The sequence below is a fragment of the Hemiscyllium ocellatum genome, chromosome 35, assembly GCF_020745735.1.
Source record: "Hemiscyllium ocellatum isolate sHemOce1 chromosome 35, sHemOce1.pat.X.cur, whole genome shotgun sequence".
Lineage (NCBI taxonomy): Eukaryota > Metazoa > Chordata > Chondrichthyes > Orectolobiformes > Hemiscylliidae > Hemiscyllium > Hemiscyllium ocellatum.
This window is the reverse complement of record NC_083435.1, coordinates 24,833,445-24,847,508: the sequence shown is the minus strand read 5'-3', so window position 1 is coordinate 24,847,508 and position 14,064 is coordinate 24,833,445. Positions and strand designations below refer to the sequence as shown.

The window sequence follows — 14,064 nt, the reverse complement described above, 5'->3', positions numbered from 1 at the left end:
CCCTCTATTAGAATACACAGCAAGAGAAGTGTCCCTATCAATAAGGAGTGAACATGTTTGTCATGATGGTAATTGGAAATATGTTACTTTCCAGCTGAAAAACCTCGCTGACAGGTACATCGATTCGTATGAGTTCAAAGATGGGAGGATGCTCCTCTATCTAAGCACGGTAATGTTACAGTTTGCCAACTATTTATATATGCTCATTCCCTCTTTGCTTACCATAACTGGAAAATCAGGCAGCATCAGCCAAATCTATTGCAATTGAGTGTTTGGGGCGAGGAACCATAGCATAGGGATCCCTTGGCCTGTTCACCTTAAAGCAAATGGAGCTTTCATCTACAACTGAATTTTGAATGGAAGCAGTCAGCACGTTACAGAGCCTTGAGGAATCATCGGTTTATACACCAGCAATGCTATAATAGCCACTGCGAACAATGGAATTGTCCTTTCTGCTTCCATCAACAGTAATGTCTGAGCTTTTCATCTATTGAAGTTCCAATAGCGAGGAAGATATTATTTTGTGTAGTATGGGAGCCTAGTGCAACGGGACATGTCATTTGTGACGTTTGAGCTGAACCTTTCAGGAATCAAATCAGAAAGTACTTTATCACATGTAGTGAGGTGGATGGTTCAATGCTTCCTGCAAAGGACATCGGATATTAGCAATAATTGGACCTTTAAAGACTTAGAGTCATAGAGCTGTTCTGTGCAGAAACAGACCCTTTAGGCCAACCCGTCTAATGCTGACCAGATACCCCAACCCAATCTAGTCCCACCTGCCAGCACCCGGCCCATATCCCTCCAAACCCTTCCTATCCATACCCATCCAGATTAATGTTGGAATTGTACCAGCCTCCACCACTTCCTCTGGCAGCTCATTCCACACACACATACTACTCTCTGTGTGAAAATGTTGTCTCTTTTGTATCTTTCCCCTCTCACCTTACACCTTACACCTCAGGGAAAAGACTTTGTCTATTTACCCTATCCATGCTCCTCATGATTTTATAAACCTCTATAAGGTCACCCCTCAGTCTCCGATGCTCCACGTAAAAACAGCCCTAGCCTATTCAACCTCTCCCGAGAGCTCAAAACCTCCTGGCAACATCCTTGTAAATCTTTTCTGAACCCTTTCAAGTTTCACAACATCCTTCAGATTGGAAGAAAACCAAATTTGCAGGCAATATTCCAAAAGTGGCCTAACCAATGTCCTGTGCAGCCGCAACATGACCTCTCAACTCCTGTAGTCAATAATTTTTAGGGAGGGATATCAGGGGATCTGTTACTAAAAGTCGGAAAAATGGGATTATCAATAACCTGGGATCACAGTGAATAGAGTTGAAGGCTCAATCAGCAAGTCGTCACCTCCCACGTCTATGTCCTAGAATTGCAGTTTAAAATGATGGGTGAGTGCATTTTATGTGTCTGTTTGTGAACCTGCTTTGTGAATTGCTTCCCATCTAGGTCACAAAACACAAAGAATGTTTTGTATTCGGTGCTAAGCAGATTATTCCCATTGGATTGATACAACCAGCGAGTGCGACACTTTACGATTATTACAACCCAAGTGAGTAGAGACTCTGCCTGGTTTGAAAACATAACAGAGAGGTCTTCTCTTGGAATGATGTTCCATGGCATGAAACACTCATTTCCCAACTGTGGACTCTTATGGAATAGTCTAAAGCCCATCAAACCATATCCAGGAAAGTTAATGGTGGAACCATGTAAGGAATCCCATGAGGCTATTCTCAATGTCAAGAGCATCTTGCTGCATCTTTTACTCTTTGTCAAATGGCAAGGCAGGTTTCATATTAGACAGGAGCAGGTTGCTGTTGGAGGGGGAACGTAGCTTAACATTCAGTTCCTATCTAAACATGGCACTGGGGCTAGGAAAGCTGGTCAATTCAGGGATATCCCGGCAGTGGCAAGGCTTTCCAGCAACAGCGCATGGGAAGAGGGGGCTGGAATTGGACATGAGGGACAGCACAGGGATTGCTTGATGAGGCAAGTTTGGGAAGATGCAGTGAGAAATCTCACTCGATTGCAAGGCATTGCAAAACCTTATAAAAATCTAAGTGCGTTTATCCAGAAATCATATCAGGTTCAGCCTGAGGAGCTGACACTGAGACTCAACACTGGCTGTCTGACTCCTTGGGCCTACCCCTCCAGACAAGAAGATCATTGGCTGGTCTTTTCATGGACTAGGCTCCACTCACCCACTCGCTCACCATGGCCCTTAATTCCTTTACAGTTCAAAAATCTATCTTTGCCTTAAAAATGTTCAACGAGGCAGCCTCAACTGCTTCACTGGGCGGGGAATTCCACAGACTCACAACCCTTTGGGTGAAGAGGTTCCTCCTCAACTCAGTCCTAAATCTACTCCTGCTCCCCCCCCCCCACCTCGTTCTAGTTTCCCCCACCAGTGGAAACAACCTCCCTGCCGATGTCTTATGTCTTCCCTTTGTAAAGTTCTATGTTCCTGTAAGATCCCCCCTCCTTCTTTCACATTCTAATGAACATAATCCCAATCTGCTCAATCTCTCCTCATAAACCAACCCTCTCAACTCCGGAAACAACCTCGTGAACCTCCTCTGCACCCCCTGCAGTGCCAGCACAATATTGCGGGAAATCAATTGACTCTAATGCAATTGCCTATGATTCACTTTCAGAGTATTGTGTAAGCAATTGCAATAAATAAACATGAACAATTGGCAGACATTAGCGTTTGGAATGTCAGACCACTGCAGCTAACAGTGACACAAATATTGCGAGTGAGTTAATTCTGGTCATTTGTTGATTGGGTTGCAGGTATTAAATGCTCCATATTTTATAATGCTCCCGAACAAAGCACCGTCGTCTCAAAGCTCTGTCAGCATGACGTTTGTGAATGTGCTGAAGGTAAGTTTCTATCTGTGCATATTAGAAAATTCAAAGATAATCAACAACTGTGTTTAACCTTCTAGTTCAGTCTGATTTGTGCTGTCTGAGCTATTGCAGCTCCGACACTATTGGATGATGGTTCTCTGAGCGAGACTGGCGAAAGTTTGAGTTATTCTCCCTCAGAGCAGGGAAGGTGAAGAGGCCATTTAATAGAGTTGTTCGGACTCATACAAGGCAGTGACCGAGTAATTAAGGAGTAAAGTGGTTAGTAGAGGGCATGGAATGATATGATTTCTTGAGGCCTGTGTCATATATATAGACAGGGTGGTTAAGAAGGCATTCAGCACGCTTGCCTTCATTGCTCGGTCCTTTGAGTATAGGAGTTGGGATATCATGTTGAGGCGGTACACGACATTGGTGAGGCCTCTTCTGGAATACTGTGTCCATTTCGGGTCGCACTGTTACAGGAAGGATATTATTAAGCTGGGAAAAGTTCAGAAAATATTGACTAGAATATTGCCAGATATGGAAGGGTTGAGTTAGGCTGGGACCTTTTCTGCTGAACTGTAGGAGGTTGAGAGGAGACCTTGTAGACATTTAGAGAATCATGATGGGGTGAGATTAGGTGGGGTTAATGATCAGTGCCTTTTCCCTAGGATGGGAGGTTTTAAAAACTAGCGGGCACATTTTCAAGGTGAGAGGAGAGAGTTTTCAAAATGACATGAGGGGCCAGCTTTTTACGCAGAGGGTGGTTTGCGTGTGGAATGAATTTCCTTCGGAAATGGTGGACGTGGGCACAGTTAGAATGTTTAAAATACATTTGGACAAGTGCATGCATAGGAAGGGTTTGGGCATGGGCCAGGAGCAGATAGGTGGGACTAGGAGAGAGCAAGGACTGCCGATGCTGGAGATCAGAGCTGAAAAATGTGTTGCTGGGAATGCGCAGCAGGTCAGGCAGCATCAAAGGAGCAGGAGAATCGACGGGCTTATGCCCAAAACGTCGATTCTCCTGCTCCTTGGATGCTGCCTGACCTGCTGCGCTTTTCCAGCAACACATTTTTCGGCAGCTGGGACTAGTTTAGTTTGGGATTATGGTCGGCATGGACTGGTTAGCGAAAGGGTCAGCTTCCCTGCTGTGTGATGCTATGACTAATAAACTAAAATCACAGCAATTCTCTGCAGTCTGGGTTGTGTCAGCTGAACGGACAGCAGCAGGAAACTTAAACGTAGCTTTCAAACAGAAATTGAACATATACTGGTGTGGGGGAGGAGCAGGAGTGGGAGAGCAATTGTACATCTTTTTGCAAAGACCAGCACAAATAGGATGGATTAAATGGCCTTGTTCCATTCTATAATTCAATGGAAGCATCAGCTTAAGATATTAATGTTTGGGATAGTGGTAACCTTTAACTATATTATTTAAATTGATTTATCAAATCCATCAGTCATCACACACTGGTATCCAGAGTTAGAATATGGATTACTCTTAAAATAAGCACGACTTTTCACCCTGACCCATAACTTTAATTTTTAATCTGATTGTGGGATGTGGGCATCACTGGCTGGGCCCAGCATTTATTGCCTGTCCCAGTTGCCCCTTGAGGAGGCGGTGGTGAGCTGCCTTCTAAATCCGCAGCAGTGTTGGGGTGGAAGATCATCCACAGTGCTCTCAGGAAGGAGGTTCCTGGAAGGAATAGCAATATATTTCCGAGGGGCGGTGGGGGCTATGGAGGGAAACCTGACAGTGATGGTGTTTCCATGCTTCTGCTGCCCCTGTCTTCACTGCGGAGGGTTCGGAAGGTGCTGTTGGAGGAGCCTTGGTGAGTCACTGCAATGCATCTTGTAGACGGCACACACTGCTACTGTCGTGCGTCAGCGGTGAGAGAGCTGAATGTTGAAGGTGATAGATGAGTGCTGCTTTCTCCCTGGATGGTGTCAAGCTTCTTGAGTGTTATTGGAGCTGCACTCATCCAGGCAAGAGGGGAGTTCTCCATCACACTCCTGGCTTGTGCATGTAGATGATGGAAAAGCTTTGGGCATCAGGAGGTGAGTTACTCACTGTCGGATTACGAGGCTTTGAGCTTGCCAAAGTATGGCTGGACCAGCTTGGTTTCTCATTAACCTGAATACTCCAGTCACACTCACTGTTGTCTCATAGAGTCATAGAGTCACCGAGATGTACAGCACGGAAACAGACCCTTCCGTCCAACTCGTCCAAGGATATCCCAAACTAATCTAGTCTCATTTGCCAGTACCCGGCCCATAGCCCTCTGAACCCTTCCTATTCACATACCCATCCAGATGCCTTTTAAATGCTGTAATTGTACCAGCCTCCACCACTTCCTTTGGCAGCTCATTCCATACATGCACCACCCTCTGCGTGGAAATGTTGCCCCTCAGGTTCCTTTTATATCTTTCCCCTTTCACTCTAAACCTATGCCCTCTAGTTCTGGATTCCCCCAAACCAGGGAAAAGATCTTGTCTATTTACCCTATCCATTACTCCTCAGCCTCCAACACTCCAGGGAAAAGAGTCCCAGCCAATTCAGCCTATTTCACCCCAATAGAAAGTTATTGCCATACACTATTCATTTGTCCAATAATCTATCCTTGCTCACAGTCTATCACCGGCTGTAAACATGAATCTCTTTAACTCTTTCTCTCTCTCTCTCTTTCTCTTTCTCTCTCTGTCAGGTAGCTGCCCTCGACTGAAGAGAACATTTACCTCGGATGTGGACGATGACAAACGCATCGATTTTGCCTGCTACACCCCAATTGTCGAATACGGTAAATGCTTCAGATTCGTGTGTGTGGAAATGTTGAGATGGAATGGGTCTGCACCTTAACTATTAGTGCTCTGCATAAAGCGCTCGATTTGCCAACAGAATTGAAAGATGGACGCATAGGTTATGCATTCAGGGGCCAGAATATTACAGGGGCCTGAATGAAGTGAGCTACGGCGATAAATCCGGGAGAATTGCACGAGTGAGACTTGCCTCCTTATCAGGACCGACCTTCCACCCAAGTTCCAGGCGTCGAGACTAGATTCTCACTCGGCAGTGGGGTGAGATGCCAATGAATGAGGATTATTGCTTGCAGCCTATCTCACCTTGCCAACATGCAGCTCGCTCTGCGACTGCCTGCCGCGAGGGAGCTACACATTGACAGTCCCTGGCATGAAAGTCAGACCCTCAGTTCACCTCTTGCTTCTCCGGATGTCCATCAGGTCACCCAATGCCAACACCTGAAGGCCTACTCCAAGGGCTGTAACTAGGGGAGTCCATAGGGACCCCTTCTGCACTGTAAAGATGCCAACCCCTGAACCACCCCCCACCTCCCCAGGACACTGGCATCCGGCACATGGATCAGACCAGGTCACATCCTGGATGTCATGGCACCCCATGACCCCGCCTCACCCTTGTACACTTTGCCCCCTCATCCAGAGAGATGCCAGGCTCGCATGTCTCCTGTGCCACCCTACTGTTGTCATTGTACCCACCTCCATTGTACCTTCCTCTGGCAGCTCGTTCCATACACATACCACCCTCCATGTGAAAATGTTGCCCCTCAGTTCCCTTTTAAATCTTTCCCCTCCCACCTTCAACCTATGCCGTCTAGGTCTGGACTCCCCCATCCCATGGTGGGGTTAAATTAGCTACCCTCCGATCTGGAGAAACTGTATCCACAGTCTGAAAAACCACCCATGACGATTTCTTGTGCCACTTCCTTACGGTCTCTGGGGTGTGGGTTAACCTGACCATAGATATGTCATAGAGTCATAGAGATGTACAGCATGGAAACAGACCCTTCGGTCCAACCCGTCCATGCCGACCAGATATCCCAACCCAATCTAATCCCACCTGCCAGCACCCGGCCCATATCCCCTCCAAACCCTTCCTATTCATATACCCATCCAGATGCCTTTTAAATGCTGTAATTGTACCAGCCTCCACCACTTCCTCTGGCAGCTCATTCCATACATGTATCACCCTCTGTGTGAAAAAGTTGCCCCTTAGGTCCCTTTTATATCTTTTCCCTCTCATCCTAAACCTATGCCATCTAGTTCTGGACTCCCCGACCCTAGGGAAAAGACTTTGTCTATTTTAACCTATCCATGCCCCTCATGATTTTATAAACATCTATAAGGTCACCCCTCAGTCTCCCGTGCTCCAGAGAAAACAGCCCCAGTCTCCCATGGGGAACGCCTTACTGAAGTCAATATAGATCATAGACACCGCTCTGCCCTCATCAATCTTCTTCGTTGCTTCTTCAAAAGACTCAATCCAGTTTGTGAGACATGATTTCCCACACACAAAGCCACGCTGACTATCCCTAATCAGTTTTTGCTTTTCCAAAGACATGTATATCTTATCCCTCAGGATTCTCATCAACTACTTGCCCACCACCAACGTCAGGCTCACTGGTCTATAGTTCCCTGGCTTGTCTTTACCGCCCTTCTTAAACAGTGGCACCGCATTAGCCAACCTCCAGTCTTCCGGCACCTCACCTGTGAGTATTGATGATACAAATATCTCAGCAAGGGTATCAGCCTTCAGTCCCATCAATTTTCCCAACACCATTTCTCTCCTAATATAAATTTGCTTCAGTTCCTCCCACTCATAAACCCAGTCTCCCCATTATTTCTGGTTTGTTATTTGTGTTCACCTTTGTGAAGACTGAAGCGAAGTAAGTATTTCGATGGTCAGCCATTTTCCTGTTCCCTGTTATAAATTCCCCTGTCTCTGACTGTAGGGGACATGCTTTAGTTTTCATCAATTGCTTTTTTTCTTACGTACCATACATAGTTGATCTCATGTAAAATTCGACCGCCTATTTTTGGCCAATTAACCTGGAATTTTCCATATGTCTCACGTAAAAGTCGACCCTAGTTTTTTGCAGATAACAGATCAATGTAACTGAGTCACCGTGGAGGGTGTCAGGTCCCACTCCAGCTTTCCAGTCAGCTGATTATTCTGCTCCGCTCCAGGTCTTCCAGTCTGCCGATTGTTACTCTCCCCTCCTGGTCTTCCAGTCCGCTGGCTGTTAATTCCGCTCTGGGTTTTCAGAATTACCATAATTCTTTTCACTTAGAGATCAGCTGAGCTTCTGCTAATGATAGGTATCAATTTTGACAGGCATGAGTCTCAGCCCTTCAAAAACAGTGTCAAAAATAGTCGACCCCATAAATTTAACCTTAAAAAGTAGTCTTTGACTGTTACTCGAGTATGTTCAGTACCTAAAGAAGGTTTTACAGTCAGTTCTTATGTTTCCTGCACATTTACTCTCATACTTTATGTTCCCCTTCTTAATCAATCCCTTACTGACTTCTAAACTGTTCCCACTTCTCAGGCTTATCGGTTTTTTTTTTCCTTGCCAATGTGTAGGCCCCATTTATGCGTCTCATACTGTCTCTAACTTCCCTGGTAAGCCTTGGACAGGGATATAGAGCAGGTGGGACGTGACAGAGAGGAGACGGAGTCAGAGTGGACAAGGCTATTGACCTGCTTCATACACACTTGGTGTTCCTCCAAACGGCCAACACTCCACCATCCTGGGTGGCAGCCTCAAATCGAGCTGGCAAGGTCCGGCGCCTTGGCCTCCTCCTCCAGTCCTGGGTGACAAGGAGGGTCCTCCTCTGTGCCACCCTGCTGCCAGTACCTCTGGGTGCCTGTATTTGCAAAGTGGGGTGCCAAATCCCACCTGTCTTCCACTTCCAGGCTAAAGGTCATGAGCTGGGCACAGCAGGCCCAGGCAGACAGTGTGTGCTTTTGAACATGGTACTTCTGGGTGCCAGTCCTATCCGAGATACCCGGGCTGGGGCGAGATCCCCCAGCTAAGGCGAGTGTTAGGATTGAGCTACAACCTGACGATAGTGCGGGGGTGGGGAGCTAATTAGGCAGCTGGGAGGAAAGAGTGAGAAACCTCATTTGGGACTCCTGGGATGAGACTGCCTGTAAAAGCCCGTCAGAACTGACACTCAACCAGAATAAAAGTAAGATTGAGTCCACAGTCTCGGGCAGGGTGAGCTTGATCAGCTGGTTGGTGTGCGGACTGACCGTGGGTTTATGTTATCTGTCTATCACAATCTGATTCCCCTCACTGAGAGTGAGGATTGTAAGAAATACTTCGCTGTGTAAACAAACCTCATCAAAATAAATTAACTTCCCAATTTACCTTGGTGGGGTGTGGGGGAGCGGGGAGTGCTGGTCATTAATCTGTAATTGCTTGTCACATGGGTAGCAAAATGGAAAAGGTTGACATTGTGTATATGCAGGATGTTTATACGCATATGTGGATATGCAAATTGTGATGTGTATAAAATTATGACAGACATATGCAGAGTAAAATCAGAAAGATCTTTTTTTTCTCTGTTACTGTATTAGTGCAGTCAATAACCTAAGGGCACAGATTTAAATGAATAGAATTTAGAACGTAGAAGAGTACAGCAAAGGAACAGGCCTCTCGGCCTACAAAGTTGTGTCAAACACGACGCCAAAGTAAACTAAACCCCTCTGCATGCCTTCGCTTAATCTTCCAACTCAGCACCGCCCTCATGATCTGTCCTACCTGTCCATCTTCCTTCCCACCTATCCACTCCACCCTCCTCCCTGATCTATCCACCCTTATCCCCACCTCCGTCTACCTATCGCATTTTCAGCTACCTTGCCCCCAAGCCCCACCCCTTCCCATTTTTGTCTCCCCGCCCTGGACTCACAAGCCTCATTCCTGGGGAAGGGCTTTTGCCCGAAAGATCGACTCTCCTGCTCCTTGGATGCTGCCTGACTGGCTGTGCTTTTCCAGCACCTCACTCGCATCTCCCCTCATATCCCTCCCTTGCTCACATATTCCTTGTTTATTGAAAAGTCCCCTGAAGTGCCCCTATTATACCTAGTTTGTGAAAGGCTGAGAGGAAATTGGGGAAGGACTTGTTTTCACCCAGAAGTTACTGCCTGTCAAAAAAAAGAGACATTAGTAGAGGCAGAAACCTTCATAACATTTGACAACAACGGCCTTGGATAAGCACTGGGATTAAGTAGATTGGACTGGCTAGGAGAGATCCCGCCCCAGCGTGTGTATCTCGGATTGGGCTGGCTGTGATAGACAGATAACATAAACCTGCAGTTAGATAGGCCAACTGGACTCCTTCTGGGTGGTAACATTCCTTTTCAGGTTTGATGCCTTAAGCCTCTGTTTAAAAGAAAATTAAAGTTTGAAGTGATGCTTGATGTCTTTCAGCCTATATAGTCCAGGTGATCGACGTAAACACGCAAGGAAGTTTCATCGTCTACACTGTTTCTATTACAAGACCCATCAAACGTTGTAAGTAAACTTAGCACAGCCATCCCATCTCCTCTCCATGAATTTCTCAATTTGGGCTCTGTAACCATCCAATACCAGTTGAGGAATTGATCTGAGCAATTGGAATAATTGACCATTAAGTGCAGGGGCGTTGAATCGAAAGCCGGAGCTTTGTCTAGTACGTCGGTCTCACACTCACCCGCCGTCTTGTTTGCAAAACCTCAACTTGACTTTAATGTTGATCGTGGACATCCCACTCAGAGGATGGGCGGTCAGTCGCTACCCAATGGCAGTTTTCCCCAGGAAATCCATTCCAAAGCAGTCCAGTCTCAGACATTGCAGGGTCTTCCCACCCAACGGAGCTGGGAACAAGGAGTAATTCCTGCACCCACACCCCCACCGCCCCCCCAACCCAGAGCTGATATCAAATCAGCCATCTACAATTCTCCACCAACAGCGCCACTGGCAGAGGTGGCCACCATCAGTACTACAGCCCAGCTGTCAGAAGCAATTGGCAATGGGTCCCTGGGGAAAAGTAATTGCAGGCGGGATAAGGGGAGCAGGGAAGAAGAGGGACGCCAGGAAGGTGGAGATGGGGCCAAAAGCAAAGGTGGTTGGTTGTCTTTCCATGTTCGGAGAGGCAAGGGGAGGGGGTGGGATGCCCTAGTGGTACCTTTGCTGGGCTGTTAATCCAGAGCCCCTGGAAATATAGGTTCAAATCCTGCCACAGCCGATGGTGGAATTTGAATTCAATGAAGGAAACTAAAATCTTGAATAAAGAGTCCGTTGATGACCATGAACCGATTGTGACGAGGAAAACGCATCTGGTTCATGAATGGAACTAAACAGCTCTGCTCATCTGGTCTGGCCTACATCTGACACCACACCCACAGTGATGGGGCTCACTCTTAACAGATCAACTGGACTTAGCAACAAATGCTGGCTTAGCCAGTGGTGCCCTCAGCCTGTGAGTGAGTTTTATAAAAAGGCAAGTAGCTACGTATGGGTCTCAATTGCTCTGACATTAATTCTGGTCCCTCAACCGTCTCCTGACAAATCAAAACATCAGGGAGGCTGAAACAACAGCAATGGTGAAAATTTCTGGGTTGGTCTAAAATCTTTCATTTCTTTTTACGAAGAGTTTTGTTATTTCATACCATTAAGCATAAATTTACTCTAGAACGAGTTTGCAAGGATTCGGCTATTCGGGTTGGTTTACTGCGCCCATCAATGCTATGTTTCTGCTTGCCGATGAAGACCGAAATTATACCACGCTTCCTTCTCGTCTTTAAAACAGCAAAGGATGAGAACATCATGGAGAATGACATCCGGCACGTACTGAAGCGGAAATCATGCTCAATTGAGCTGCAGGTCAGGAAGTCCTACCTTTTGATGGGGAAGGATGGCAAGACCACGGATCTCAGCAGGAAGTAAGTACCATTAAAACCATGTTCGAGGTAAAAATGGCAGACATACTGGGTAGCAGTCATACAGCTCTGTCCCTCGTGGTAACTGGGAATTATCTCACCATACGGATCGTCACTGTGGCTCAGCATGTAACAACCTTACTTCAAAATCAGAAACTCCTTCTGACTGCAGCAAATAATGAGCATTGCAATTAGCATGGTGGCCCTTATCACAGGGGCGTAGGGTACAGGGGTGAAGGAACTAAAAATTGTCCATGGTTTCAGGAATACCTTGACATCAGGTGTACTACATCCAGCTTTGGTCTGCACATTCATGGAAGACAATTTTAGCCAAATCCCTGTTCATGCGTTATAGTCATAGACTCAAACAGCACGGAAACAGACCCTCTGGTCCAACCTGTCCATGCCGACCAGATATCTTCATCTGATCCAGTCCCATTTGCCAGTTTTTGGCCCATATCCCCCCAAACCCTTCCTATTCATATACCCATCCAAATGCCTCTTAAATGCTGTAATTGTACCAGCCTCCGCCACTTCCTCTGGCAGCTCATTCCATCCGCGCACCACCCTCTGCAGGAAAAAGGTGCCCCTTAGGTCTCTTTTATATCTTTCCCCTCTCACCTCAAACCTATGGAGTTTTAGGCTCCCCTACCCTGGGGAGAAAGGCCTTGACTATTCACCCTATCCACACCTCTCATCTTGCACATCTGGGACTTGAAACCAACACGAGTTCAAATTAACTGCTAATTTTTCACAATTTCTCTTCACTCGGTTGCGGGATGTGGGTATCATTGGCAAGGTGCAATTGGCATTTAGTGCCCGTCCCCCTTTGCCCCCTTTTGAGAAGGTGGGGGGTGAGCTGCCTTCTTGAACTGCTGCAGTCCACCTGCTGTGGGTTGACCCACAATGCCATTAGGGAGGGAATTCCAGGATTTTGACCCAAAGGAATGGTGATATATTTCCAAGTCAGGATGGTGAGTGGCTTGGAGGGGAAATTGAAAAGGTGGTGGTGTTCCCATGTATCTGCTGCCCTTGTCCTTCTGGGTGGAAGTGGTCGTGGGTTTGGAAGGTGCTGACTGAGAATCCTTGCTGAATTGCTGCAGTACATCTCGTAGATAGCACACGCTGACTATCGGTGGTGAAGGTGGTGGATGTGGTGCCAATCAAGAGGGCTGCTTTGTCTTGGATTTCTTGAGTGTTGTCGGAGCTGCACCCATCCAGCCAAGTGGGGAGTATTCCATCACCCTCCTGACTTGTGCCTTGCAGACGGCGGACAGGCTTTAGGGAGTCAGGAGGTGTACTACTCACCACAGTATTCCTAACCTGCTCTTGTAGCTGCTGTGTTTACATGGTGAGTCCAGCTGAGTTCCTGCTCAATGGAAAAGGCAACAGCTTTTCAATTCCAAATGTTTTGCTGAAGCGGTGGAGAGATTTGAACCCGCAACCCCAGAACCTTATTCAGGGCCTCTTGATTGCTAATCCAGTGATGTTACCAGTAAACACTGCGTCACCAGTTGCAACACAGATGTTTCACTGGCTGGAGCTTGGCTTACAAAACACATTGATTAATTGTAAGTTCTGCCTTCCCTCTTTGAAAGGCTTCATGTTGGAATATAAAATCATTGCATATTGATGATAATACATTAATATTAATTAGAATATATTGCATATTAATTAAAATACATGAATATTAATTATAACATATTAATATTAATTATAATATTGCATATTAATTATAATACATTACATATTAATTATAGTAGAGTAACATTAATTATAATAATTGCATAATAATTATGATACATTATATAACATGCACTGGAAGTGTTTGAAGGTTATACTAACCTAAATTATTCTCCTTTTTCTCTCCTTGCCATCCCCTTCCCCACCATCCCAACCCGACAGTATACAGTATATTCTTGACTCGGACTCTTGGATTGAAGCGATTCCTTCTGCTGAAAGATGCCGGGGCTCGAATTTCAGGAAAAGCTGCGAAGATCTGTACAAGTTCATTGAAACCCTTCAAATCGAAGGCTGTCAAATGTAATGACATCTGGACATTTCGTCGCTCATCCCTTGAGCTGCTTCCTCACTGCAAGGTGCATGCTCTGTTCGATAACCTGTCTGGCTACAAAATCATCGTTCAATGGAGGAACGTTTAATTGATACACATCTCTCAATTGCTTCAGCCTGTTCTTTGTCATAAACCATGAACCCGAATATGTTTTGTGTGTTGCTTTAGTGTGCCCAGTAGGAGTGTCGGAGTTTTGCTTCAAGTCCTGAAAAGCATTTTAAAGGGGAGTTGCACCTTGCTGGGCCCACTTGCACATTCTGCCCGATCTGCCATCACTTAACGGCGATCATTCCGTCCACACTGCCCAGTGAACGTCCCCAATCACATCCTCGGAAACAGACACTGCTCCTCCCGGTCCAGAATTGGGCCTCTTCCAGTTCTG

At 46.3% G+C, this 14,064-nt stretch overlaps 1 protein-coding gene across 1 annotated transcript in view; it reads left to right on the top strand.

Moving 5' to 3' along the window:
* The window catches only part of LOC132832574 (complement C4-like), a 129,307-nt gene extending 115,479 nt beyond the window's left edge, over positions 1-13,828 (top strand). The window contains exons 35-41 of the mRNA XM_060850666.1: positions 95-169; positions 1,468-1,570; positions 2,812-2,905; positions 5,581-5,669; positions 10,119-10,202; positions 11,479-11,611; positions 13,514-13,828. Of these exons, the coding sequence (XP_060706649.1) occupies positions 95-169; positions 1,468-1,570; positions 2,812-2,905; positions 5,581-5,669; positions 10,119-10,202; positions 11,479-11,611; positions 13,514-13,655 (720 nt within the window). The 3' untranslated portion in view covers positions 13,656-13,828. The remainder of the gene's footprint in view (positions 1-94; positions 170-1,467; positions 1,571-2,811; positions 2,906-5,580; positions 5,670-10,118; positions 10,203-11,478; positions 11,612-13,513) is intronic.
* Positions 13,829-14,064: the final 236 nt, after the last annotated feature.